The sequence below is a fragment of the Cervus canadensis genome, chromosome 15 (assembly GCF_019320065.1).
Source record: "Cervus canadensis isolate Bull #8, Minnesota chromosome 15, ASM1932006v1, whole genome shotgun sequence".
Classification (NCBI taxonomy): Eukaryota; Metazoa; Chordata; class Mammalia; order Artiodactyla; family Cervidae; genus Cervus; species Cervus canadensis.
The window spans coordinates 42040636-42065503 of NC_057400.1; the positions used below are offsets into that span (position 1 = coordinate 42040636).

Sequence of the window (24868 nt, forward strand, 5' to 3'; positions counted from 1 at the left end):
TTTTGGACTGTGTGGCTGATGCAGCGCCTATCGCAGCAATGGAACCCTGAGCGATGTTCTGCCCCGGAGAGAGGAAGGGGTCAAAATCAATCTACCAAAAAGGCCAGTGTAGGATTCAAAACTGGGGACAGCAGAGTCTGGGGCGGACACACCGACAGTGAACACTGACAGTCGGAGGGAGCCCCAGGCCCGGGCGCCCGAGTCCGTCCTCCTGCGCCTGCGCAGTTGTTTCCTCCACCTTGTTTCTCCCCACGAGAAGCAAGTTCTTCACTCGCCAAAGATGGTCACCTTTAGCACCTAGACCTGACCCAATTACACAGCTGTGTCACCTCCCCCGCCCCCCACCTCTAAAAGCCTCCCAGGGCTTCCTCGCTTGGCAGAGCGCAGAGCAAAGCTACTTCACAACCTCCCTGAGCGTAAAACTGAGAAATGTCATTGAAACATGGAGTAATAGTTAGGAGACATATAAATACGCAGGACAGTTAGCAAGGAATGTGATAACTACTGGAGTTTGGACCAAAACAGTTTCTGGCTGCCTTTTTTTTTCTTAAATGGAGTGAATACAGGCTGAAAGAAGACAATTTTTATAAACAAGTAAAACCCTGAGCCTAAGATAAATGTTGTGATGTACACACTGTAGCTGTGATGAACTAGACATGGTGAGAAATGCAACATACTGAGAAAAAGACGAAAACTGTGATAAAAGTGTCATGATGCAAATTGTTTTACATTAACAATATTACACTACAAAGAAAGAAAGACAAATACTTTAATGCAGCAAGCGAAAAATAAAACAAAGGCTTCCCCTGCAACCACAAGATAAGAGTGTCATTTCCAATGTGCACATCCCCCTGTTCGCTGGGAGATGCATCAAGAGGGACCTCTCAGTGCGTGGGAGCCAGGCAGCCTCAGGCACACACCCATTTCAAGGCTCTCGGGCTGCTGAGAACATTTCCCCCGGGGGGGAAAAGATGCAGCTGTGTCCCCCTGCCTGCGGAACCACCGATCCTTCCCTATCAGACTGAGCATCCTGGCTTCTCCAAAGAGAAAGACTCCTGACAGCCTGCTGTATGGCACAGTTTAATCAGTGAAGGGCAGCAGCCAAAGCCAGTGAAAGAAATGCAGGCGCTAATTTAAGGGAGAATTAATGACCAGAAATAATTTAATTGTGCTAATTCAACCCACCAAAATAGGATAATCCCCACTTGCCTATCGATGGAAACAGAAATAAAAAAGGAAATGGATGACTAAGTTAGAAGCCGAATAGTCTGTCACCAGCTCCTAAAAAGGAAGCTTAGAGTGATAAATGGGCAGGGATGCAATGGTGGTGCAGTTGGCACTCTCCCGAGGCTAGAAACTTCCGGAGAGCCCCGCTGCCAGCAACAGCCTGGCAAAGCGAAGTGGGAAGGACTGGACCAGTGGCAATGCCGATCCTCAGCATCTCTGCAAGGAGCTTTTCCTTCAAGCCCCAAGAAGAACCATCTGTAGCTGCTCGTTGGATCATGCTGGTTCTTCAGTTACCTTCCAACAAATAAATCTTTGTATTTTTGAAATAAAAGAGAGAGCTGATAAGAGTGGGGAAGTACTGTGAGAAACAGAAGGTCTAACAATTTTTAAGCTACCCCTTGTGCCATCCAGGAACCAGAAGGACAATGTGCTTCCCAAGGATAATGGTGGCAGCTGCCATGGTTTTGAAAGCTTACTTCATGGCAGGCTCAGGTGTCTCCTTTAATCCTTTCAATAACCTCGTGAGGCAGGTCTGATTGTCCCCGTCACAGATGAGGAAACAGCAGTTCACAGGGATTCAGTAACCTCTCCAAGCGAATAGATGGTGGAAACAAAATTTGAGCACAGGTCAAACTCAAAAGTCCTCACCTCTTAACATCATATTCTAACGTCCCTTTACTTCATAGCCAAATTACTCATCGTTACCTGGTAGAAAGAGCAGCCACTGGTCTAATGGACAACCCATTACTTCAGTGAGAAAGCACCCTCAGTGTTCTCCCACTTGCCGTCAAAGCCTCATAAATAATATTAAATGAAGCTCTTTAAGGAAGCACCATTCATGCCACAACAGAGGCCACAAAAAAATGTTAAGAAAAAATTAATTCAACCCAGCATATCAGATGTTTTACTAGTTCACATCAATCAAACAACTGTACCAAGGGAACAGTCCCCATCCGCCGACAGGGGGCCCTACCTCAGGCCTCACCCAGCAACACTGGCTTCTTTAAAGATCACACAGCAGTCAACATTTTATCAGCGCTCAACAAACAAGTTAAGGTTTGGCTTAAATCTGAAGGTCTCTCTCCCTTTGGCATATTCTGGGATAATAGAACAAATGTCAAATCAGTACAAGATGGCATATTTACAAAATTGCACCCTGTTTTGCATAACCTAACGATGCAGCAGTTCTTAAGGATTGAACATTTCAAATCTGCTAGCAGAAGACTGCCAAATCTATGACTGTTTCGTACACTTGCCAAAAGCCTATCAAATTCTGAGCAAAATGCAAAATAAATCTCCTCTACAAGTTAAATCAGTCCCTTCTGTGTGTTCCAGGCTGCCCTCTTCTCTTGGCAACGAGGCCCAGGACTTGAGCCTCATTTCTCTTGCCCTTGATCTGATGCTGCTCTCTGTGAATCCGTTCCCTCCCCAGCCTCCCATCCTGCCTTATTAGCCACCATTTGGCCTGCTCTTCCCACAACCCTGCTCCATGTTATCTCTCGGTTCATCCGATCTGCTTCACAAATCCCCGGAAAACAGCTCTGCCCACCACGCCTCTGCTCCTTTGCCTCACCCCTCGGGCAGCCGATGGAAAGCACCTATGCTCTTCCTCTGTGTCTCCCGGAATCTTCCTTGACTGGCTCCAGATAAGTGCCCTCTCCCTTTCCTACCCCTCAGTAGCTACATCTTATATAACATTTCCGCACCTCAGCTTCTGGGTCAATAAAATGGAGATAATTAGAGCACTTATCTCAGAGAATTTGAGGGAGAACTGAACCTAATAATCCATGTAAAGAGCTTAGAAGAGTGAAGTGCTAGTGACTCAGTCGTGTCTGACTCTGCAACCCCTTCGGGCTGTAGCCCACCAGGCTCCTCGCCTATGGAATTCTCCAGGCAAGAAAACTGGAGTTGGTAGCCATTCCCTTCTATAGGGGATCTTCCAGACCCAGGGATTGAACCTGGGCCTCCTGCATTGTAGGCAGATTCTTTACCATTTGAACCAGCAGGGAAGCCCATCTGGTCATAGAAGCACTTAATGAGTGAATAAAAAAAATGAATGAAATAAATGAAACTGAGTCCCCCTTGGTTGAGAGGAGTGGGGGGAAGGTGAAATCCCAGCTTCTCAGCCACCTCCCTTCCTCACTACATGCTCGGAAGGCATGCTGGGGCACCACAGTCACGATCTGGAAATCACTAATCTTTTCCATACATATTGGGCACTCTGTCATGCTCAAGTTCATGCTTTATTACTACTTTCTTTTATTTCTCTTCAAAAATTTTGTCTGCATACTTTGTCCCACCAACAAGGTCACCAACTTCTGAACAACTAAAACACCAGGCACCTCAAATAGGTGAATGAAAGTCTACCACGTTAATGATTTTTTACAGATTTGCTTGGCCATGTAGAAACTGTGATTGGCCATGTAGAAACTATTCATCACTGTTAGGAACCCACTCCCCAAGGTGGGGCCATGGTTGCTATTTGCTTATTGCTATTGGGGTGGTGGCTTCCCAGGTGGCACAGTGGTAAAGAATCCACCTGCCAATGTAGGAGACACAAGAGACGAGGGTTTGATCTCTGGGTTGGGAAGATCCCCTGGAGTAGGAAATGGCAATCCACTCCAGTATTGGGAAATCCCATGGACAGAGGAGCCTGGTGGGTTACAGTCCATGAGTTGCAGAGTTGAGCACATATTGGGGGTGAGGGTTGTCTTATCGTCTATCTGATTCTTTTGCTCAAATCTATTGCCATTTCTGTTGGCTATGGACTAAGTGAGGCTCTGAGATTTTCGGCAGAAAAAAAATGTTTCCACAGAGCTTCACTGCCTATTGGCTTCACTGTCATCCCTCTACTTTGCTTGCCTGCTTAGAGCTTCTGGGACCAGCTCCTTGGAGTTTAAGGGGCATGAATGTCTTCTTCCTCTTTAATTCCCCGGTATTCTTTAAAAGTGCTTCTGTCTTGCCACTTGGCAGTAGGTGGGTGATTATCTACAAAAAGGGTCTTATGGATCACTGCTTATGTCACTGCATTGGGTCCAAGCCTTAGTCCCAGGGTCCCATAATCTATATGGTGGCTTTGTAAGAATAAAAAAAGGCACTCCTTCTGGTTGGATGCAGCCCCAAAGGTGCATGCCTTAGTGAATGGAGCTCAGACTGGCTTCTAGCAGTGCACAAGCTGAACAACTATACATGTCATCCCACTTGTTCCATTTACATATACAAATGGTTCCTTCAATTTCCTTTCCTAAATAGTAAGTACGACCTTTATTTCACAAAATGTCCTTCTCTTGGTTGTCCTCTACATTCTTCCAAGCCTGGGTCATTAATGACCTAATAATGAATCTTCTCCTCATCTGAGTTTCATCAAAAATTATATTCTCTTCCAAAGGCTATAATTCTGGTTACAGATAAATGATGCTATAGTTGAAAAGGTGTACAAAGATCAAGACCTTGCTTGTTACACACTTCGGTCATTCCTATCCTGGAGGTACTGAAGAAAGTCAACAGGCTATCCTATACGGGACTCCTTTTCAGAATATTTCTCCTGACCCGCAGGAAGACAGAGAACAGGGAAAGCCTGTAAGGAATTGTCTCCTTTGTTTTTTCCAAGAGGGTAGGAGGAGGGAAGGAGAGGAGGAGAGAGAAAGGGAGGAAATAAAAACAACCTGGGAAAGAAAAGTAAAAGAAGATGGGGGTCCAGAGGGGCAGCTGGGGCCTTAGAGGAAAATAGAATCTTTGAATGTATTCCTGCCAGAGACAAAAGCACAGACTCATTTAAAAAACAAAGGAGGGCAGCTTTATTCTAAAGCCTGCTGTGCACCAAATATAGGTACTCAGATTCAGCTCTCCACTTTCTGAGGAGGCAACTCACAGGGCAGAAACAACACAGAGAATACATCTACCTCACTTTCTCCTGCCCACCTTAACTATCGCCCACCCAAATAATTCCTCTGAGTAACACATTGGGAACCTTTAGCTCCCTGGTACTGGCAGTTTTAATGTGTCCATTGCCAGCAGAGAATTCTGTGCCAAGAAAACCCGACTCCTGGCGTGGAAGGATTAAACAGTCCTCGGGAGCCATCTGTGCAGCAAAGTGAGACAGTGACTCTGTGCTCCCAATGCGCGTGTGTTGCCATCGGCAGTAGGAAGTGACTTCTATTTACATGACCAGCTCATGCAGAGAACACCTAAGAGGAGCGAGGAAAGTGGCCACGCCAGTGGGGGGGCAGAGTTAGAGAAGAGAGGGATGGGCATGGGAATGAGAGGCCTGTAGGAAAATCTGGAAAAAGAGCCTGACATGGCAGATTAAAACTATTTATCCTCTAGGGCGAGGACTGACTGAAGAGGAGACACCCTGTTGGCTGATGTTTTTGGAATGCAGTAGAGTAGGTGCCATGGACTTCCTTGGATATCAAGGTTTGGACTTCACCCTGTCCTTCGAGGTTCAAAGACTTTCAAGATGGGGTTTTTAAAATGAACTTTGACTCATCATCCACCAGGATCTAGAGTCAGAATGAGGGTCCTGGGCAGTATACCTCTGATGTTTTGGGATTTTTTTTTTTTTTTAGTACTTTGGGATTATTTGAGAAAGACTTTTAGCCATGCCCCAAATATGGTGTACCACAGGAGGGATGCTTTCAAGTGTAAGCATCCTCGTTGGGTCACTGACAAGAAAATTAGAGCTGTAAAATGAGAGAGATGATGGAGATGTATAGTTTTTATAACAATGTTTCCACTCAAGAAGTTTTAAAATTAAATCAAAAAAGATTTTAAGGTTTCTATTTTATACTGGGTGATCCAAAGACTACAATATGGAGGAAAGCTTTGAATGACTAATAATACCACAGAGGGGGGAAAAGAAGTACAAAATAACTATGAATCCAAGAATAATAAATTGAGGATAGAGAGATATACAAGGAAAACATGTGAGTCAAAAGAGAGGATGCTAGTCCACCAGGAGAGCAGTACAAGTGTCCTAATAGATGGAGTGAGTGACAGTCGCATAGTCGAGTCCAGCTCCCCATGATCCCATGAACTATAGCCGGCCAGGCTCCTCTGTCCATGAAATTCTTCAGGCAAGAATACTGGACTGGGTTGCCATTTCCTTCGCCACCTAATAGATGGAGGTGGAAGGGGGAAAAATGACATTCCAGGGCCGCTGTAAGAAAGGTATTGAACACCTGGTTAAAGAATAAGAGCTGGACTTAGTTGAGTCCATGGGAAAAGTCCATGAAAGTGCTGTGAGTGGAAGTTAAGCTCCTACCTCTGTGTGCGATACAGCCTGGAGTGCAGGGACACCAGCTAAGGAATGAGCAGTGGGGTTATGGTTGTGAAAGGTGGTAGTCACGTGGCATCAGCAATGTGACCATGAAGCAGGGAAAAGATGTCTAAAGCAGCTGATTGGATGTGGAGGAGAAAGAATGGGAAAAACTGCGTCCAAAGTATCACGTGGGACAATCGGAAGACATAAGGACAACCTGATTATGGGACTGCTTTGTAGTAGAAGAGGATTCATACATCCCATTTCATAAGCTGTTACTTCTCTCTTTTTTTTAATTATTGCAGTATAGTTACTTTATTATGCTATTTTCTGCTGTATAGCAAAGTGAATCAGCTATGCATTTACATATATCCTCTTTTTCTGGATTTCCTTCCCATTTAGGTCACAACAGAGCATTAAGTAGAGTTCCCTGTGCTACATAGTAGGTTCTCATTAGCTATCTATTTTATACAGTTGTTACTTTTCTATTGTGACTGGTAAACAGAGATGAAAACACAAACTCAGACACAAATGTACTCATACCCCTCTCCGCCACACCCCACACAAGCCTTGCTAAATAAAGCTGAAAGGAAGATGTAAAACTAAACTATACATGTCTAGCAAAACTGGAAATTGTATTTGCATTTTATTGTGCTTTGATCAAATGGGCTCAGAACCCCTAATAATGATGACATCTTACAAAAATGTACAAATATGGCTTAGACCAATGTATGAATACAAAGCCCAAGCACTGAGAACCGTGGCACAGATGAGAAGAAATTGTGCTCTTAAATCATACGGGTTATTGTTTTTCTTTCTTTTTAATTCACTGTCCTGGGAAGAGTTTTGAATATCCTCTGAAGAATGTAAACATCGGATGACTGACCCAGCCATCTGTACGTTTAGGGGTTTCCAACTTACATGACAAAATCTGGAAGTTTTGGGGAATGGTGCAATGCCCTGAAGGGTCCCTAGTACTTAGGCTGATATTCCAGCTGAAGCAAATGTGCTACCAAAGAGAGGGCCCTGGCCCTGCAGTGGCACCCACGCTAGCATGCAGGGTGCCAATGATGGCTGTACCCAGGCCCCATCTCAGATGCGATAGCCCATTTGTGTAGTAACCTGCCCACTGCCTCTTCCAAGCAGGCAACCAGCCCATGGATGCTATTCAGTAATTTGGGTTCAAGAGCTTTTCAGAGTATTACCCTCCTGCACCTATAGGACACCTGCTTTACTCAAATCTTGTGGGGGAAAAAAAAATGTACACATTTGGGTAAGAATAAGAAAATTATAGGCTTGTACATACATCTTAATTATGATAATACCATAAGAAATTTTAATATGTGGTTAAAGACTTAGAGTGTCTTCTGGGCTCTAAAGGAATATGTTGAATTTGACATGTTTTCTAAACGGAATTTTTTTTATAATTAAAGTAATTATCTGGTGTTGCTTTGTATTTCCAAATGAATGCATATTGTGACCTATATAGCATACGATAAAGGCTGTAATTATGCAGAATGTAGTAGGGGAAGCTACTGGAGTAACTCTAAACCACCTGTGTTATTTTTTAACAAGAATTTTGTTGGAAATAAAAAATATATATTTTCTAGAATAGATACACTTAAAAATGTTCTTATACCACTTGTAAATAGGTTATAAAGTGGATCTAGCTCACCATCGCTTACCCTGTAAGAGTCAAGGTTGTCTTCTGGAGTTGGAAGACCCATGTAACGCTCTGTGTACACGGAGTCTGTGATGGAGAGAAGAAAAAAACTTGATTCATACAATACAAGCTTTTCCCCTTTTACTGGGTTATTTTATGTCTTAACTTGCGCAAAGGTCTACAGTGTTATACCATCAGAAGTATCTCCTTTCTGATCGTTTCTGCTTGGCTTGTTGATGCATCCAGACTCCTGTCTTTCCATACTCAGCCCTGTAACCAATTCCCATTAGCTCTCCCCTGCAGGACAAGGGGAGATCAAAACAGGTGATCTAAAACCCAAACAATAACTCACCTGCAGAAAAGTCAAATGTGAAATGCTCAGTGACAAGGATACTACATTAAAGATCTGACTCCCTTAAAGATCTTGATTAGCAAGTCATTTAATGTCTAAATTGTCTTGAATTTCTTGGTCCTGACACATGTATATGCCCTACTTTAGGATATTCTCTTTCCTACTGGAAACTCCTCATAATTTTCAATTACTAGTTGCTCACTTAAAACATATTTTTTTAGGTGGGGGAGGGACAGACTGAAAGCAAAAAATTCAGTTATCATTATTTGAAGTACAACCCTATACTGGCTCAGCTACTCCATCATAAGGCAAGTTAAATATCTGTTTTCTTTCATTTTGTGGAGAGAGACATATATATACATATAGCTATATGTATACATATATGTATATTTTTAAAAATATCAGTGAGAAAATGTATTGTTGCTGAATTCCAATATAACTTTAAATATGTGAAATAACTTTTTGAAAAATGGCCAGGTTACAGTAAGTAAATAAGTATAATATGTTTCCACTGTGCTATATAGATTAATGACATGAATATCACTGTAATTGTACCAGTATTTCAATACCAATTTAATTAATTATTTAGAAGAATAGATCATCAAAACAATAAGCTTAGGCAACATTCTAACCCCTTTTGAATGGCTGGCATTGATAACTAGTATTAGCTATTCCATATATATTGCTCAGGCCCTTTCAATGGAAATCAAAATATTTTCCTCCAAAATGAGTTTTTATTATTTTATCATTTTGATTAAAGTGAATACAGACTATATGCAATTGTACATATCTAGAGGACACTAACATAGGAAATACAATATTTTAAAGCACACTTTAAAATATAAGACTTTCCCAAAATGTTCATCTTTTAACTTTAAATAGAAATAACTTGGGATGTACACTTAATGGGGTGGGGGAGTAGGAATAGCTTTTAAGGGCAAAATAATTTTTCCCCCAAACAGGCATAATTCTTCTTGTTCTAGAACATAATAGCCCTTTCTTATTATGGTAACCAGGTTTTCTTGTGTAAGAAGATCTAAAATTTTTAAAATACTATTTTAAAAATGCTTAATGTCAGGGGTTAATGTGGGGCTTCCCTGATAGCTCAGTTGGTAAAGAATCTGCCTGCAATGCAGGAGACCTGGGTTCGATCCCTGGGTTGGGAAGATCCCCTGGAGAAGGGAAAGGCTACCCACTCCAATATTCTGGCCTGGAGAATTCCATAGACTGTATAGTCCATGGGGTCGCAGAGTTGGACATGACTAGGCATCTTTCACTTTCACTAATGTCAGTGTAAACTTTAGAAGTATGTCTTGCAATACCATTTATGCACTCCTTCCACTTGATTTTTGAGTAATATTGTTCAAATTTTCACACATGTAAGAATTCTAGAAAGTTCTTGTTAGATTGGTCCATATACATTTAATGAACTCTTCTTACCATTATATATTTCCAAATTCATGAAGATTGTTTCTATTATCTTACTGACCACCAGAGGTCTCCAGAAATAAGCCATCATACAGAACAATTAGTATCAAGCAGGAAAGTATTATATGAAAACAAATCTATTGTGTGAGGATCAGTCCTAACCATGTTCTCCAATTTTTTTCAATAGAAAGACAATGATGTATCTTTTACACATTGGCTTCTCTTGACTTTAGAGTTTTCCACAGTTTTGGTATTACCATATACTACCATACATTAGGGTATAAAATATTTAATAAGCATATTCATTATCAATGATTCTATCATTATACTGCAGAAAGGACTTGAGATGGGGTCAGAAGAGATACAGGAAGATAATTCATCTGTCACCACCTCTGGCTCTTCCCCACTACCTAGAGTTCCACTGCTTACCCCTTCCCCTTGGGAATCATAGCCTTACATGTGTATGATAGAACAATAGATTCTCAGTGGTGTAAAGAATATTCTAGAGTGGCTTTCACCTACTTAGTGGAAACAAAGCCTCCAGGAATTCTCCTGCCAAAGTCTCTTCTTTCCACCCAAAGTCCTACTTTATATTTAACCTTAACCTGAAGGGAAAGAAATACTCCTCTTATTCTTGTAATATGTGAAGCCCCAAAGTCAAAGTAGAATAAAGTAAGGAAGGGGATCTGAAGAACTGTAGCACTGGGAATGCTATAAAATGTGGAAAACATAATTTCTTGATAAGACATTTAGGAAACAGAATTGGTTGCTAACTAACTATGTAGGTAGCATTTAATACCACCCAGCCTTTCCCAACAGCAGCAGAAGTGAGACTGTTTTATTACAGGTATCCATAAAGTACGTCTAAGATGAATCAGCTTCTTCACTGTAGAAAAAGGGAAACTAAAAAATGAATGGCTTTGGCATGGAGATGTGAAGGTTCGCACTCAGCATCTCTGCACCGAGGGCCATCACCTACCATAGTACTCCCACCTGGAAACAGGCGCCACGGCTATTCCACACTTGAACACACCACTTCCTGCTCCCAGCACCATTGAGGTTACGTACCCTCCGTATGACTAAGAAATGGAAACAGTTATTTTTATGGAGGTAAAGGAATTAAGGACATATGGTAGGCAAGTCGCAGTTTCCACATTTCTCACATCTTTATATACTGTGCCTCTTTCGAGATAGAAAGCATGATAGAGGAGGCTTAAATTGGCCTTAATTGGGCAGTATCTAAAGACTACCCGTTCAGAGCCCTGGTCCCTTTTCTTGGTAGGGGTAAGAGGGAAAGCATTGACATTTTGCTGAATAGTACTAATTAAAAACAAAACGACAAAAACAAAAAAAGTTAAAGAAAAAAAACAAAACAAAAAGGCAATAATCTCTTAAGTTTTTACTTTTTTGGACTCCTGAGAAAAAGTGTCTCTCCTTCCCTCTCCCCCTCTATCTTTCCTTTTCTTTATCCCTCTTTCTTGCCTCTTCTTCCTCGCTCACCTCCTTTCCCCCATTGTAATAAACAAAAGTGTAAGCCTGGGGGGGACTCATTGCCCAGAAATCTAAGACATTTGGACCTTCTTAGATGGGCATGATGGTTGCGATTTACACCTCCAAATATGTACAAACAAAAGTAAATTATCCTGTTTTGGATTATATTCACTAAGGAATACATCAGCCAAAGTACTCACCCAGCCCCAAATTGCAATCCGTTTGTCGTCCACAAATCCCATTTTTGAAAACTGTCTAAAATACATGGAAGAAGTCCACGAATTAGTATCACACTGTGTATAGAAAACTAAGGTAACTGCACAAATGTGAAACCCTGCCATTTGTTCTCTATTTCATTCTTTTAGAAATTAAGATTAATTGCTGCCAGCAATCAAATAAACACCTGAGATCAATGTCTATCATTGTTAACTTAAGAGCCAGATGAACAAGGTTTACTTGTTTTGGAGTCCATAAAAATTATGTCTGTGTGTGTGTGTTGTGTGTGTGTGTCTGTATGATTCACAGAAAACAAATCCTGGCTGTTTTTTTCACAGCTGTATATAAAAATTTGCAGCCCAGATGCACTTTTTTTACATAATTGAATTTAAACCTCTCCAGATGTTTTTCAGTTTGAGAGAAGCTGCCCCTGCAATAGAAAAACATGGGAGCTTGGAGAACATCTGTGCAGGGCTTAGAAATATCCCTGGGCCCCCTCCCTGAGAACTCAAACACCATTCTCAAACACATCCTTTCTTATGATGGGTGTTGATTAGTTAACTCAACACTATGAAATATGAAGCAGTTCTTCCTTGAAGGATTAAGATGTCGTTTTGTCACTAAATTGTATGGTTGGAATCCAGGTAAAGAAAGGAGAAAAATATTCTTTGCGTCTATTTCTTAGTCTTAGACTTACATCAAAAGGCAACTGGTTTACTTAAAAAAAAAAAAAATCTAGCAAATGGGGCTCTTAACTTGGTAGTATTGAGGGAGGTGGGGGACCCTCACACTGACCTATATGTGATCTTAAGAACCTTTATTTTCAATTGATGGTATATGTCTTAGACTGCCCTGAGGTAAGCAATATTAGAAAAAATTCAGTGTAAGTAGTTTTCAGCTCATCTTCTCATGTAAACTTTTTAAACTTGGAACACATACATACAGAAACGTGTACCAAATCACAAATGTACAAGCTCATAAGCCTTTACAGAGTGAGCATACCTTGAAGCAAAAAATGGGGCAATACTATCACCCAGAAGCCTCTGGGTCATTTTTCTCTTTGGAAAAAAAAAAATCTTTTATTGAATCCCAGAAAAATTCCACCTGAATTTGTACCAATATAAATTCGATTGTGGATATAGGATATATACTTTTGTTCCTGGCTTCTTTCACTCAACAGTCTGTGAGATTCATCTGTGTTGTTGTACATAGTTCCTTTGAGTTGCTGAAAAGCAACTACTCATTACTTTTTTTTTTTCCATTTATTTTTATTTACTCATTACTTTTTAAACAGAGTTGTATATTGTGGATAACACAATTCTATCATTTTAGACTTGAAAGGCCCTGGAAGCCATGCCCTTTCTCACAGAATCTGGATAAATAAAGATGAATTTGTAAAATATCAAAGCCTCAGTCTTGAAAACAACTTATGCTCTTATCTAAATCTTTTCTTTATTTATTTTTTACTTTCAAGGAAAATAGCTAATCATTAACTTTGATTTAACAAATTTAGGATTACTTAATAAATTATCTTTTCTCCTTGTTGGTTGTTCCTTTTTTAAAAGGCATTTTATTCCATCCATTTAATCATTCACAATTTTTTTCCATTTCCTAGTTTCTGATTTCACAACGTTATTTAAAATCGCTAATTTATTATGCTTTTCAGACATCTCTGCAGGTGGTTATGGAACCTCAAAGACTACATTCCCCATTTACCAGTTGAATGCAACTGAAAGTAAGTTGAAGGGAAACCCAGATTCAAGACCTGACCAGTCTTGGCAAATTATCTAACCTAAGAGCCTCCATTTCTTTACCTGAAGTGTAAGGTCTGAACACTCATCTCTGAGGGTTGCTGTGTCGCTTCAGGGATAAGGCAGTTTGTAAAACACTGCATGTTACATGTGCACGCCAGGGTAACCACCAATTAAGATTAAAATCTTTCTTAAGTCAGACCACATCTATTTATAGCCTCACAATTGATGTGCTTCATCCTTAAAGGATCCCTTATAACTGAGTGACAATGGTCGTATTCTACAACTTTCCCAAATTGGGGGAGGAGCTCTCACTCAGCAGAATGTAGGAACCACTCCTAAGACTTCGTGGTTGTCATCCTACTCTGACATAAATACACCAATCTCCTCTGTTTATCCTCGACTATAGGAGTGGCTTGCTTGTTTAGTTAGACGTTCACTCAGAGGCACATTTATCCCTGTTTTGTCCATGTGTTTGATGAATTCTGAGTCCCTACTGCTAGAAGATGGTGGCACACATATCAATTCCCTTTTAAGTCTAAACATAATATTTTCGCTAAAAATCTAGCCCAAGGATGAAAGATTCTTCCCAGGACACTAGAAGCTCCTTATACTTCACAACTTTAAAATTTAAATGGGGGTTGGGGAATTAAACAGCCTTTGAATTCACCTCCTAGTCACTCACCTGGTTGCTTCAATTTGATCTTCAACTTCAAATGTTCCCAATCTTCTGTTGATTGCATGCATGATCTTATCTCCTTGGTAACCACTTCCTCTGCCATCAAAGCTAGCTACTACAATGTTTTCTGTGCTTGCAAGGTAAGTAGCCCAGTTGAGTCTGAAGATAGCATCTGCTTTTTGACTACAGGGGCCTGCATATCTGTGAAAAATGCCAAATTGTTAGCCTTTGTGGTTTTCCTGAATCAAATGAAGAAGGCTTGAGTTTCTATTCCCCATGGACAAGAGGTGTACATCTTTCCTGTTCATGAGCCTGAAATCGTGCCAGCTGCCAGGGTGTTCTCAATGGGTCCTGTCAAACTTGAGAGTCATGGCAACATGACTATAATGGCTGTGTGTTTCCTCCGAAGATGCCCATCAGTTTTATCTTTGAAGATTGCCATCAAACACAGACTTCACAGGCCAATGTTTGCTAAGTTGCATATACCTTAGAAATCAAAGTAAATACTCTAATAATTAGAATAGGGGAATTGTATAATGAAAAAATAGTGAAGATGACAATAAATGCAGCTTCAAGTATATCTTTCTGATTGAGCTTACAAACACTCTTAGACTACAAGTTTCCTTGATTAGAACTTCCTTAAGGACTTTGACTGCTGTAGGACATGCACTGCATTTGCTTCAATAGCCAGCACAGTGCTGTTCACTAAGGCCCACAAGACACTGTGGAATGGGCCAAAGTATGAATGGACACCTCAAAGAAGGGACTTCACCGGCGATCCAGTGGTTAAGACTGTACTCCCAGTGCAGGAGGCATGGGTTCGATCCCTGGTCAGAGAACTAAGATCCCGCATGCCATATGGTGCAGCCAAAAAAAAAAAAAAAAAAAACCACACTTCAAAGGAGAAAGAAATATACTATTGGAAAGTGGGTTATTGTTGGCATTCTACTTATTAACAAATTTAATTCTCTCATAGCTGCATTCTTCACAGGCTGTAACTTATCCATACATAGCTGTGTATACAGTCTTCATCAAGCCCTCTCATTTCCATTTGTTAATCAAGACATTTCCTCCAGGTCATCAGATCTTGTAAACAGGTCTTCTTTGCATGATCTACAAGACTCCTGGACCCAGATCTTCTCTGGTAACTCTTCCCTTCCCAGCCCATCTCTCCTACTCATCTGTTCACTCTCCCTGCCAACAGGATTGGACAAGACCTGCTTGGACATCTTTGTTAACATCTTCCTCCCTTTCCTTGGGGATGGCAGTCAAAAGAATTTGTTTTAAGCCAAATATTGATTGTATGACTTTAATTTTGACTCAGATAGGAAAGAATGTGCCTGCAATGCAGGAAACCTGGGTTCCGTCCCTGGGTTGGGAAGATCCCCTGGAGAAGGGAATGTCTACCCACTCCTGTGTTCTTGCCTGGAGAATTCCATGGACAGAGGAGCCTGATGGGCTACAGTCCATGGGGTTGCAAAGAGTTGGACACTTTGATTGACTAACACTTTCACATTTTTTTTCATTGTACAACTTTAATTTTACACTAGATATTGTATCATTCTAAGTTTTAGAAAAAGAAGGCATTCATGAATTTCTTAAGCAAGTAAACATTTTTTTTAACTTGTGAAATACCCTGGTCCTTTCAATGATATTAAATTTGGTAGAGTTAATAGCTTCCCTTAGTATTAACTATGTGTCAGGTTAAGTAAGCTTGAAGATTAAGCAACATTATTTTTAAAAATAGAAAATAAAGATTCAGACATCTAAGAAAATGAAGAGGAAAATCACTGAAAAGAACTGGGCCTGAATTTACCATGTTTTTTTAAACTTTCCTAATGAAAGGGAGATCTAGTTATTACTTACTAAGGATTTCAAGAAGATAAAAATATCACTTTTTTCTTTTTAAACAAACCCTTATGTGAAAACATTACTTTTTTTTAATTGTAAAGGATCTTGTTCGGTACTGGGGCTAAGGCCCCAAGCAAGTGAATGTTACTGTAGTCAAAATTTGACTAAATTAGGTGTAATGAGAATCCAACAGTGTATCTGAAAGTTTAAAATACCTCTTTCTCTTTTTCTGAACATTTATGTTTGGTTTACATGGAACTGTAAATGCAGGGGAATGTGCTGTATAAAGGGTGTGTCTCATGTTAGTATCTGTATTCCTTCTGTTTTTTTTTTTTGCTAGTAACAACTGGAAAGTATCCCCAAGTTTTCAGTTTTCTTTTCTGTATAATGGACCCAATAGAACTGACTACATAGGCTTGCAGTGCGGACAAAATAAGGCAAATTACCTGGCATGCAGCAGGCACATAGCCCTTGTGTTGGCTTGTTTTGTTTTGAATAAAGGAAATGAGGCAAGCTGGGATAGGAAGAGTGGCATTGTGGCATTATGTGTGAGGTCAGGGCAATTTTGGAAATTGAAGTAAAATGTTTTCCTACTAATTACCAAAAATGCAAAGATACCATATTTAGACCTCAAGGGAGCTCACATTTACTGCTCAAAGACTTGTGATTTCAGAACTTTCTCAAGGACGTGGAGAAGTTTAAATTATATAATGAATACTTTCTCATATCATATCTTCTCTTCACCAAAAAAGGAAATGGAAAATACCAGGCAATGATATTTCAGGAACTACATAAAGAGAAACCTGACACTGGAATGAATTAAAGACCACCAATGAGAGATATCTGGGTAAATTTAGGGATAAGGAAACTGTGAAGACTAGTAATACCCATCTATTGCTTATTAAAATGTCTAAGAGGTAAGGATGAAAATGGGGACTTGAGAATTTCTTTCAAATTCCCTTGGAGTTCAAGGGGGAAAAAAAATCAAAACAAAACCCATATGCCATTATGAGGGAAAAAGAGTGTCTAGCTTCTCTATTAGAAAGATAGTAGAAAATACAGGATCTGTGTATTGCAAAATGGAAGAATTATTAAAATTGCTCTACAATAATTCAGGAAGCAAGAAAGGATGCATTTGTCTCTATTTTTCAGTGAGCTACACTGGGTAAACATGTACAATGGTTAACTTCTACATTATTCCTTTAGCTTGAATACTTACACGTCTATTAGCAGAGGATATTTCTTGGATTTATCAAAATGAGGGGGCAAGATCATCTGATACCAAAATTCTAAACAAACAGAAAGATTAATTAGTGAATTAAGAACACATTAGCACATGGTTTTGGTTTCTTATCTCTGTCAGTGACAAGTAACATGTAGAGTTTAGCAATTTGTTAAATTATTATAGAAAAAGAAAATGAACCGTTTTGATTTAGCATGCTTTTCAGCTATAAAAAATATTCTCTTTCAGGTTAAAATATTAGTTTAAGGTTAAAACAAAGTTGTTTCTAATGGATCTATTAAATACATTGGTGTTTTGTAAAATAAAAGTGCATCTTAGAATTGCTAATGTTTTGTTTTTATGATTCTGTTCTTTGGCATCTGATCTACTTATCTAGTTTGTTTATGGCTTATGTTCTAAGTTTTCCTCCAAAATGTTTTCCTCTTCTTGAACTTCTTTGAAGATGTTTAGGATTTTTAGTTGGCCTTAACACTATTTTAAAATTCTGATTTAATAACATTTTTGTAATTCTTATTGCCATCCCAGGCTGTAAGATGAGTTCCCATTTTCAGCTCTGTGTTTCAGAGAATGAAACTAGGTTTACGTGGGTCAAACTGTTCTGCACGATCTTATGCAGGTCTGTTTAATTCTCTCTACTTGATTTAACATCAGTTTAGTAAAATTTGTCCCTAAAAAATAAATTGGTTACCTTTGCTACCAAATTCAGGCTAATTAGTTAGACTAATCTTTAAAAACGAGATACAGAGAGAGAGAGAGAGGAGAGCTGTTTCATATTTTAATAAGAATATTTCCAGCTTCAGTAGATTTAACCTACAAGGAAAAAATTCCTTATCTCTAGAGATGTTTCTTCCTTATGTTCACCTTTCTTTTGTATTTTGGTTGTTATAATTATTTTAGTTGAGGAAAAAAAGAAAAGTTTAAGAGTACAATCTTTATATAGGTAGATTTTTCTTTAATTTGTATTTTGCTGGTTATTTTATGCTTTCTGATCAAATGTGCTTATGAGAACTAAAATTTTAGTCTCTTTTATATTTGAGTAGAATGTCAAACTATCAGTTGATCATGATGCTTTTTAAAAATATGTCAAACCCAGTGTTTGATCTCTCCTTTGTTTGAATCAACACTAGTTAACTGGAAATGTTTTACTTCCTATAATTTTTAAGATGCACAGTCTTTTCTCTGGGGGTCACATCTGAATATTTAATATGTTATATTATAATATTCAATGCCTTCTGTTCCAGGAAGTCCAGTTAGCTCTTCGAAACCCTAAGCCCTTGCCAGTCAAACCAGTTTCAAGGGCCAGCAGCACTAGCATCACGTGGGAGCTTATTACAAGCTTCAATCCTGGGCCCACGCTCACAGGCTGGCTCAAAATGTGCATGTTAATGAGGTCCCAGGTGATCCATAAGCACCTGCAGTTTCAGGAGCATTGCTCTAAGCTCTTCTTCAGAAGCACCCTCCACTCCCCATGCTTTTCCTGCCACTTAAAACTGGAGGAGCTGAATGTCTTCTATTATTATCCTTTATTAAAATACAATCTAAAATAAATCACTCTTGATGGATGCCCCCCCTTCCCTATGAATTATTAGCCCTTAATGGGAAAAAAAAAAAAGCAAATAAAAACAACTACAAAAAAAGAATAGGATTTCCTACTCAAAGAAACCCCTTGTTCTTACTGGTCCCTGAACATAATACATGATCAGGCCATTAGGCCAGGGCCCATCATGGAGAGGAGATTAGGAAATATTCAAGATTTCTATCCTAGGACTGAAGTTTCAACATTTTACAGCCAAACTTAATTTTTTTACACAAGTCATTTTCGACCTGTTTGGGTTAAAGGTAAAATATATTAGTATTTCATTGTTAAAAACACAGTTAATACTTAATAGTAGAATAAAATTACTTAATGGGATGACACTGAACTAGCTAGCAACAATGCAATTTATCCAAGTATCTTCCATTTAAAATAATACATTTTATGTAGACTATTATATTTTTAGATTAAAAAAATGTAAAACTAGTCATTCTTGTGATAGAACATTTCATGGAAAAATGACATTATAATAATTTTATGTATAAAATACATTACTGTCAGATCAATTTACATTTAGTTATAATTTTATTGATGTTTCCGTGAAAAGTTACATTCCAAGAGAAATTTCACTTACTTGTTCCATGCAAATGAATGAAGTCCAGTTTCTTTGAGGGCATCTGGACATCCTGCAGCACTTGATCCAAATCTGAATTGTTTTCCAGGACTCTCAGTTCTCAACAAATATTTGAAGCATTTGTTACAACGTGAAGAATTTGGATTGTGCAAAGCAATAAGGAACAAGGGGGTGATTCACTGATGAGACTATACCCACTTCATATCTTAAATCTTGTGTTCAAGTCATTGTCAAGACACTCTAAAGCTGAAGAAAATCCCATTATGCTAAGCACATGTTGCTCCTATTCACACACACTTTCCTAAAAAGCAAACCAAGGATAAAATATGAAAATGTTACCTTTATCATTGCTGCTGTTATGCAGAGTATATAGGGGCAGACCAGGACCTGTTAACATAATCAGGGGAAAAAAAAATATTTCAGGGCTTTTAAAAAAAAAAAAACGATACCATACTTTTCAAAAATAGCATTTGTTACCATTTAACTTTGATATAACTTTGACACCATTTAGCTTTGATAGAATGAATATCACAGTGGATAAGAGGCTTATAAGTGTTAGCTGATTTTCTTTTTCCATAAAATGAGTGCAATTTGAGTCTAAGAAGTATTAATGTTACTGGAGAGGCACCGGGCTCTGGAGAATGAAACAGAAATTGCACATCTGGCCCTGCTTAGTGCCTTGCGCACATTATCATGTCTGAGCCCAATTCTTTCTTCTGTGAACTAAGCCTTTGAGACCCAGGGTAAGCCACCAGCCTTCCTGGCTCTAACTCCGAGGTCCAGAGAGGCCACACCCTCTCTCAGGCCCTGCCCACTAGGGGTGGAGCTCCGGAGACAGGTATCCCCCGACCCACACTCCACTGCCGCTCCACTTTCCACTTCCCCGCCTTCAAAGGGCAGATCCCATCCGCTGCTGTCCCCACTATGGAGGACTGGGCCAGGCGGCACATCTGCAGTGTGCCTGACTTGGATAAGCGATTCCTTCCTGGCATGAGAAAGTGTTTTTCTCACACGCTCAGATCTTCACTATTTATCCCAACTGTGGTAGTTGCAGAGTGGAAGGTAATGTATAGAAAAAGCTACTTAGTGAGCTATTTAATTTTGACACATTTGAATCACACTATTTTTACACTTGATCAGAACCACAGTGGAGGCATTCTAAGGACCTGGGATTGAATCCTTGACTTTCCTGCTTTGTGACTTAGGACAGCATACCTATGCTTCAGTCTCTTTATGTATAAAATTAGGACAATCATATCTACATTACAGAGTTTTCTTAAGGATCAAATAAGATTATGAATACAAAACTTGAGCACAGTGCCTGATATACATAAAACACGTGCCCAAAAATGGTTTCTGGAAACAGCCATGGTAAAGAACTAGGAAGAAAAATGTGATATTAAAGCATGCCAGTACAGAAAGGTTCAGATAAGGAGACCTCTTTTTGGCAATGGACAGTTCTTGTCAACTTTTCAGAATATCCAAATTTCTTGCTCTCACTTTAAGAAGTCATCTAGTGTTTAATGGCAGAGGCCTGTGTCTAAATCCTCTTGAGCTTCTCATTAGCTGCATGACCTGTGAAATCACATTACCTCTCTTCGTCCAGATTTCTTCATTTTTTAATAAAGAAAACAATAATAACAATAGTTACAGAAGATGAAGCTGTGAGCAGGCTGAGTCACAGGACCCACCTTACGTACCTTTTTCTCATTTAATGGGGTAAGTGCATACAATTAAAATTTGCATTAAAAAATGCACACTAGGTGTATATATAAGGATGAAAAGTGCCTCTGTCATACATAAGCTCTGGGTATGTATGCTTTCAGTCTAAAAGCAAGCCTCTTGGTTAGAAGGGGAAAGAAAGATGGCTAACTTACCACTTACCCATTGAGTGGAAAGGGAAAAGGACTTATGTGATTTCAAGCATTCAGATTCAATAGGAGAGAAGTGATAAAGGCAGAAAAAATATTTCCTAAACTGGACACTGAAAAGGAGGTTTCAGGGATGGAGATGCTGAGCCAGGAGGGTGGTGAGAAGGTTGTCCAGAGAGGGGAGGGGATGGAGGGAATGACTTGAGAGGGACTTTGTGGGTACCCCCTGCTCAATTCAAACTTACCGGAACATCTCAGCTGATAGTACTTTGCATCTTGACTGAACGATACAGAGTAATACTGACACCTGTCTGGATTCAGCTCACAACTGAGGCACATCACTTTTGTGTAGTCATTAAGTTGGATTCTGTAAAACCAATGGTGGAAATTAAGTACTTGATAAAGGGATAAATGAAAGAAGGAATTAAATAATGCCATGTACTAGTTTCAAAGATATCAGAATGCCAAGAAATACTCATGAAACTTAATGAGTTAATATGCAATAAATGCAGGACTTAATCCATAATAACCTCAAACCTCCCATTGTTTGCAAATATCACAAAGCATCTAATAAAGTCATGCTCTTTTGATGACATATGGGTTGGTTTATATAAAAGAGGAATAAAAGCATTTGATAGTAGTTCCAATTTAATATATTAGGACTAGGCAAAAAAAAATAAAATAAAATAAAAAATGAAAACATAAAAGCCAGAAATTGTTCATTAGCTAAAAGCTCGTTAACACTTTGATAAAATTCTTACTTATAAAGATTTCTTCCACCTGGCATTCCTTTATATTCATTACTAATGTAGTATCTGGGGAGAAAACAAATGAAATGTATTAATTATGTTTTACAGAAAAAGTCAAGTATACTCCCTTTAACTCAACAACCAGCATTAGCGATCATACAAGTGCATGTGTGTTAGTGCTTGCCCGACTTTTTATCATTTTTCCCTGCCCCTTTATTTCTCAGAAATAGGGGCATCATCTTTATAAAACGGCGATTCTTTTTTTTTTTTTTAACAGGCTAAAATATCTGAATATGAGGATTACCCCCTTAGTTAAAATGACAAGTAAAAACTCAAAAAAGTCTTCTTTCATAAAAATATGACTGGACAACGAGTCTGAAGTTGAAGCCCCATTTATCTATGTGGTGGTGGTTTAGTTACCACATTGTGTCTGACTCTTGCAGCCCCATGGACTGCAGCCTGCCAGGCTCCTCTGTCCATGGGATTTCCCAGGCAAAAATGCTGGAGTAGGTTGCCATTTCCTTCTCCAGGGGATTTTCCCAGCCCAGGGATTGAACCCAGGTCCCCTGCATTGCAGGCATTCTTTACCGACCAGGGAAACCCCCATTTATCTGTACTGTTTTCCATATTCTCTGTCTCATAACACAGACGACTCAGTGGCAGGTGCCCCATCCTTCTGAGACTGGCAGAGCCACTTTTAAACAGGACCTTCAAAAACTGCTTTGAGCAATGGCAAAACTCCTCTGTGGTGAAACTGATACAGAATTATAAAAGTGCCTCAGGTTCTAATGAAAAACAACACTCCCGGTCCCACCATTTTGTGCAGGGTCTTTGACAGCCTCCACAAAGCTTTCCATTTGCCACAGGTTAAGGCTGAGACAGATACGGTAGCCTCTCCAAGCCTTCTAAACATACGGTGTCACCTGAAATCTATCAAAATGCCCCAGAATAGTTCAGTGTTCCAAAACGTTTAAGAAAAAGAGGCTGCAGCATCTCTAATGTAAAGCAGGTAAGAGCAAGAGGTAGTGCTGGTTGGTGGCATGGTATCAAGTCTGCTGAGCATATGTGAAAATCATTAAGGCTTCCGTATGTTAGAAAGAAAAAAGTCCTGAACACATTCCAAATAGACTACTCTTTATTTGTAGAAGATTTTTTCCTTATTTCTGGGCAAAGGAGGGCGTGATTCTGACAAATACATTGACATCCTACTGATGATTAGAATACTTACAGATAATCACTGGTAAGAGCTTCTATCCCAATGACCTCCCAGGCTCCTTTTGTAATAAATATGCAATTCTGATGGGATTTAAAAAAAAAAAAAGAGGTTTATTAGACTCTCTCTGATTAAAGTTAAGGGGAGGATTAACTAATTTATATCAGGAATTCAGGTAATCTCAGGTCTTTTTCTTGGGTCTCCCCCCCCGCCCATCCTACCTACTCCAGATACCACCAGGGTATCTGAATTAGTCTGATTATTTGTACATCGTGATCGACTTTACCACATGATTTTCACTTCAAATTAGTTTCCCAAAAAAAGGAGATCAACCCAAAATAAATCGTGTAAAAATACTCACTCTCTTATCTGTTTGGAAGTGACAAATGTGTTTGTAACCCTCTTCGTTGCTAATGATCTTGTAGAAGCTATTCCCGTCAGAGGTAAAATGAGGCTCTGCAGGCCTAAACTAGAAAATAATAAGAAACATGAAACATGTTAAAGCACATTAGTCTTAGCTCACTACCAGTTTTAGTTTCAGAAAGTCCTTCCAACACCTATGCTCAAAACCCATGATTCATTTACTTGCCAAATTCAATCAGAGGGTCTCAAGAGAAAATTCTCCTAGAAAATGCAGACAAAAGATCTAACTCCTAAGGGCTTTCTGGCGGGGAGCAAATGAAAGAATGGGCTTCCCAGGTGGCACCAGTGGTAAAGAACCTGCCTGCCAATGCAGGAGATGTAAGAGATGCAGGTTTGATCCCTGGGTTGGGAAGATCCCCTGGAGGAGGGCATGGCAACCCACTCCAGTATTCTTGCCTGGAGAACCCCAGGGATAGAGGAGCTTGGCGGGCTATCGTCCATAGGGTCACAGAGTCGGACGTGACTGAAGTGGCTTAACATGCATGCATGCAAATGAAAGAATGTAGGGAGGATTACACGTGACATTCAACACATAGCAGTGGTCATTGTTACCCTCAGGCATCTTCTGTTTGTGGAGAATAATGCTATGATGTCTCGATACAAGCGTGAAAAAAATAGCATTAGTCTTTCAGTTCTATTAAGTAAATTTCCTCCATGTCACAACGTGCTTTCTTGAAACAGACTAATATTATTTTTGACTGTTTCTGGTTGGAGGGTGGTTTGTAATTTGAGGGATACCCTGCCCCCAACCCTGTTTCTTATACATCATTTTTTTGAAAGTCAGACTTAGAAACTCTTTAATCATTTCTGGACTAGATACCATAAGGAATGTCTGTCGTATATTTCATACAGAAACATTCATATAGTTATCATTTTTATTATAAGCCTTCTCATTTTGCTAAATAGGATCAACAATTTACCCAAAAAAATAGTTGTATGGAAATATAGAACAAAATTTCCATTTTCTACAGTTCGATAAAAGATAGTTTTCAGAACATAATGTCGTTTAAGCAGAAGAGGGTCTCTCCCAGCCTGATAAGAATATGTCTCTTTTCGACTTCGATTTCCTTACTACATTTGAGAGCAGGTAGAAGATGGTCTTTTAAAATTGTTGGTTCACTTCACCCTCGCTGTTTCCTCTCTCATCAGCTCCCATTTTGGGAAGGAAGAAAAATGCTTCTCTCTTCTATTTAGTGATTCAAAGCGAATTCATTTATGGAGCAAGCCGAGGCGTGCAATACACTTGGTGTTCTCATTACAGAGCTCGGAAACACATTCCCCTC

General features: G+C 39.4%; 1 protein-coding gene across 1 annotated transcript in view; it reads right to left on the reverse strand.

Annotated features, from left to right (window-relative positions):
* DPP4 (dipeptidyl peptidase 4) overlaps window positions 1–24868 on the reverse strand; it is an 82086-nt gene that overhangs the window by 5551 nt on the left and 51667 nt on the right. The window contains exons 13-23 of the mRNA XM_043488062.1: window positions 23524–23631; window positions 23178–23245; window positions 21962–22015; window positions 21446–21567; window positions 19669–19716; window positions 19330–19428; window positions 17138–17207; window positions 14074–14268; window positions 11622–11676; window positions 10910–11009; window positions 8173–8237 (exon numbers count right to left, since the gene is read on the reverse strand). Coding sequence (XP_043343997.1) covers window positions 8173–8237; window positions 10910–11009; window positions 11622–11676; window positions 14074–14268; window positions 17138–17207; window positions 19330–19428; window positions 19669–19716; window positions 21446–21567; window positions 21962–22015; window positions 23178–23245; window positions 23524–23631 — 984 coding nt within the window. The remainder of the gene's footprint in view (window positions 1–8172; window positions 8238–10909; window positions 11010–11621; window positions 11677–14073; window positions 14269–17137; window positions 17208–19329; window positions 19429–19668; window positions 19717–21445; window positions 21568–21961; window positions 22016–23177; window positions 23246–23523; window positions 23632–24868) is intronic.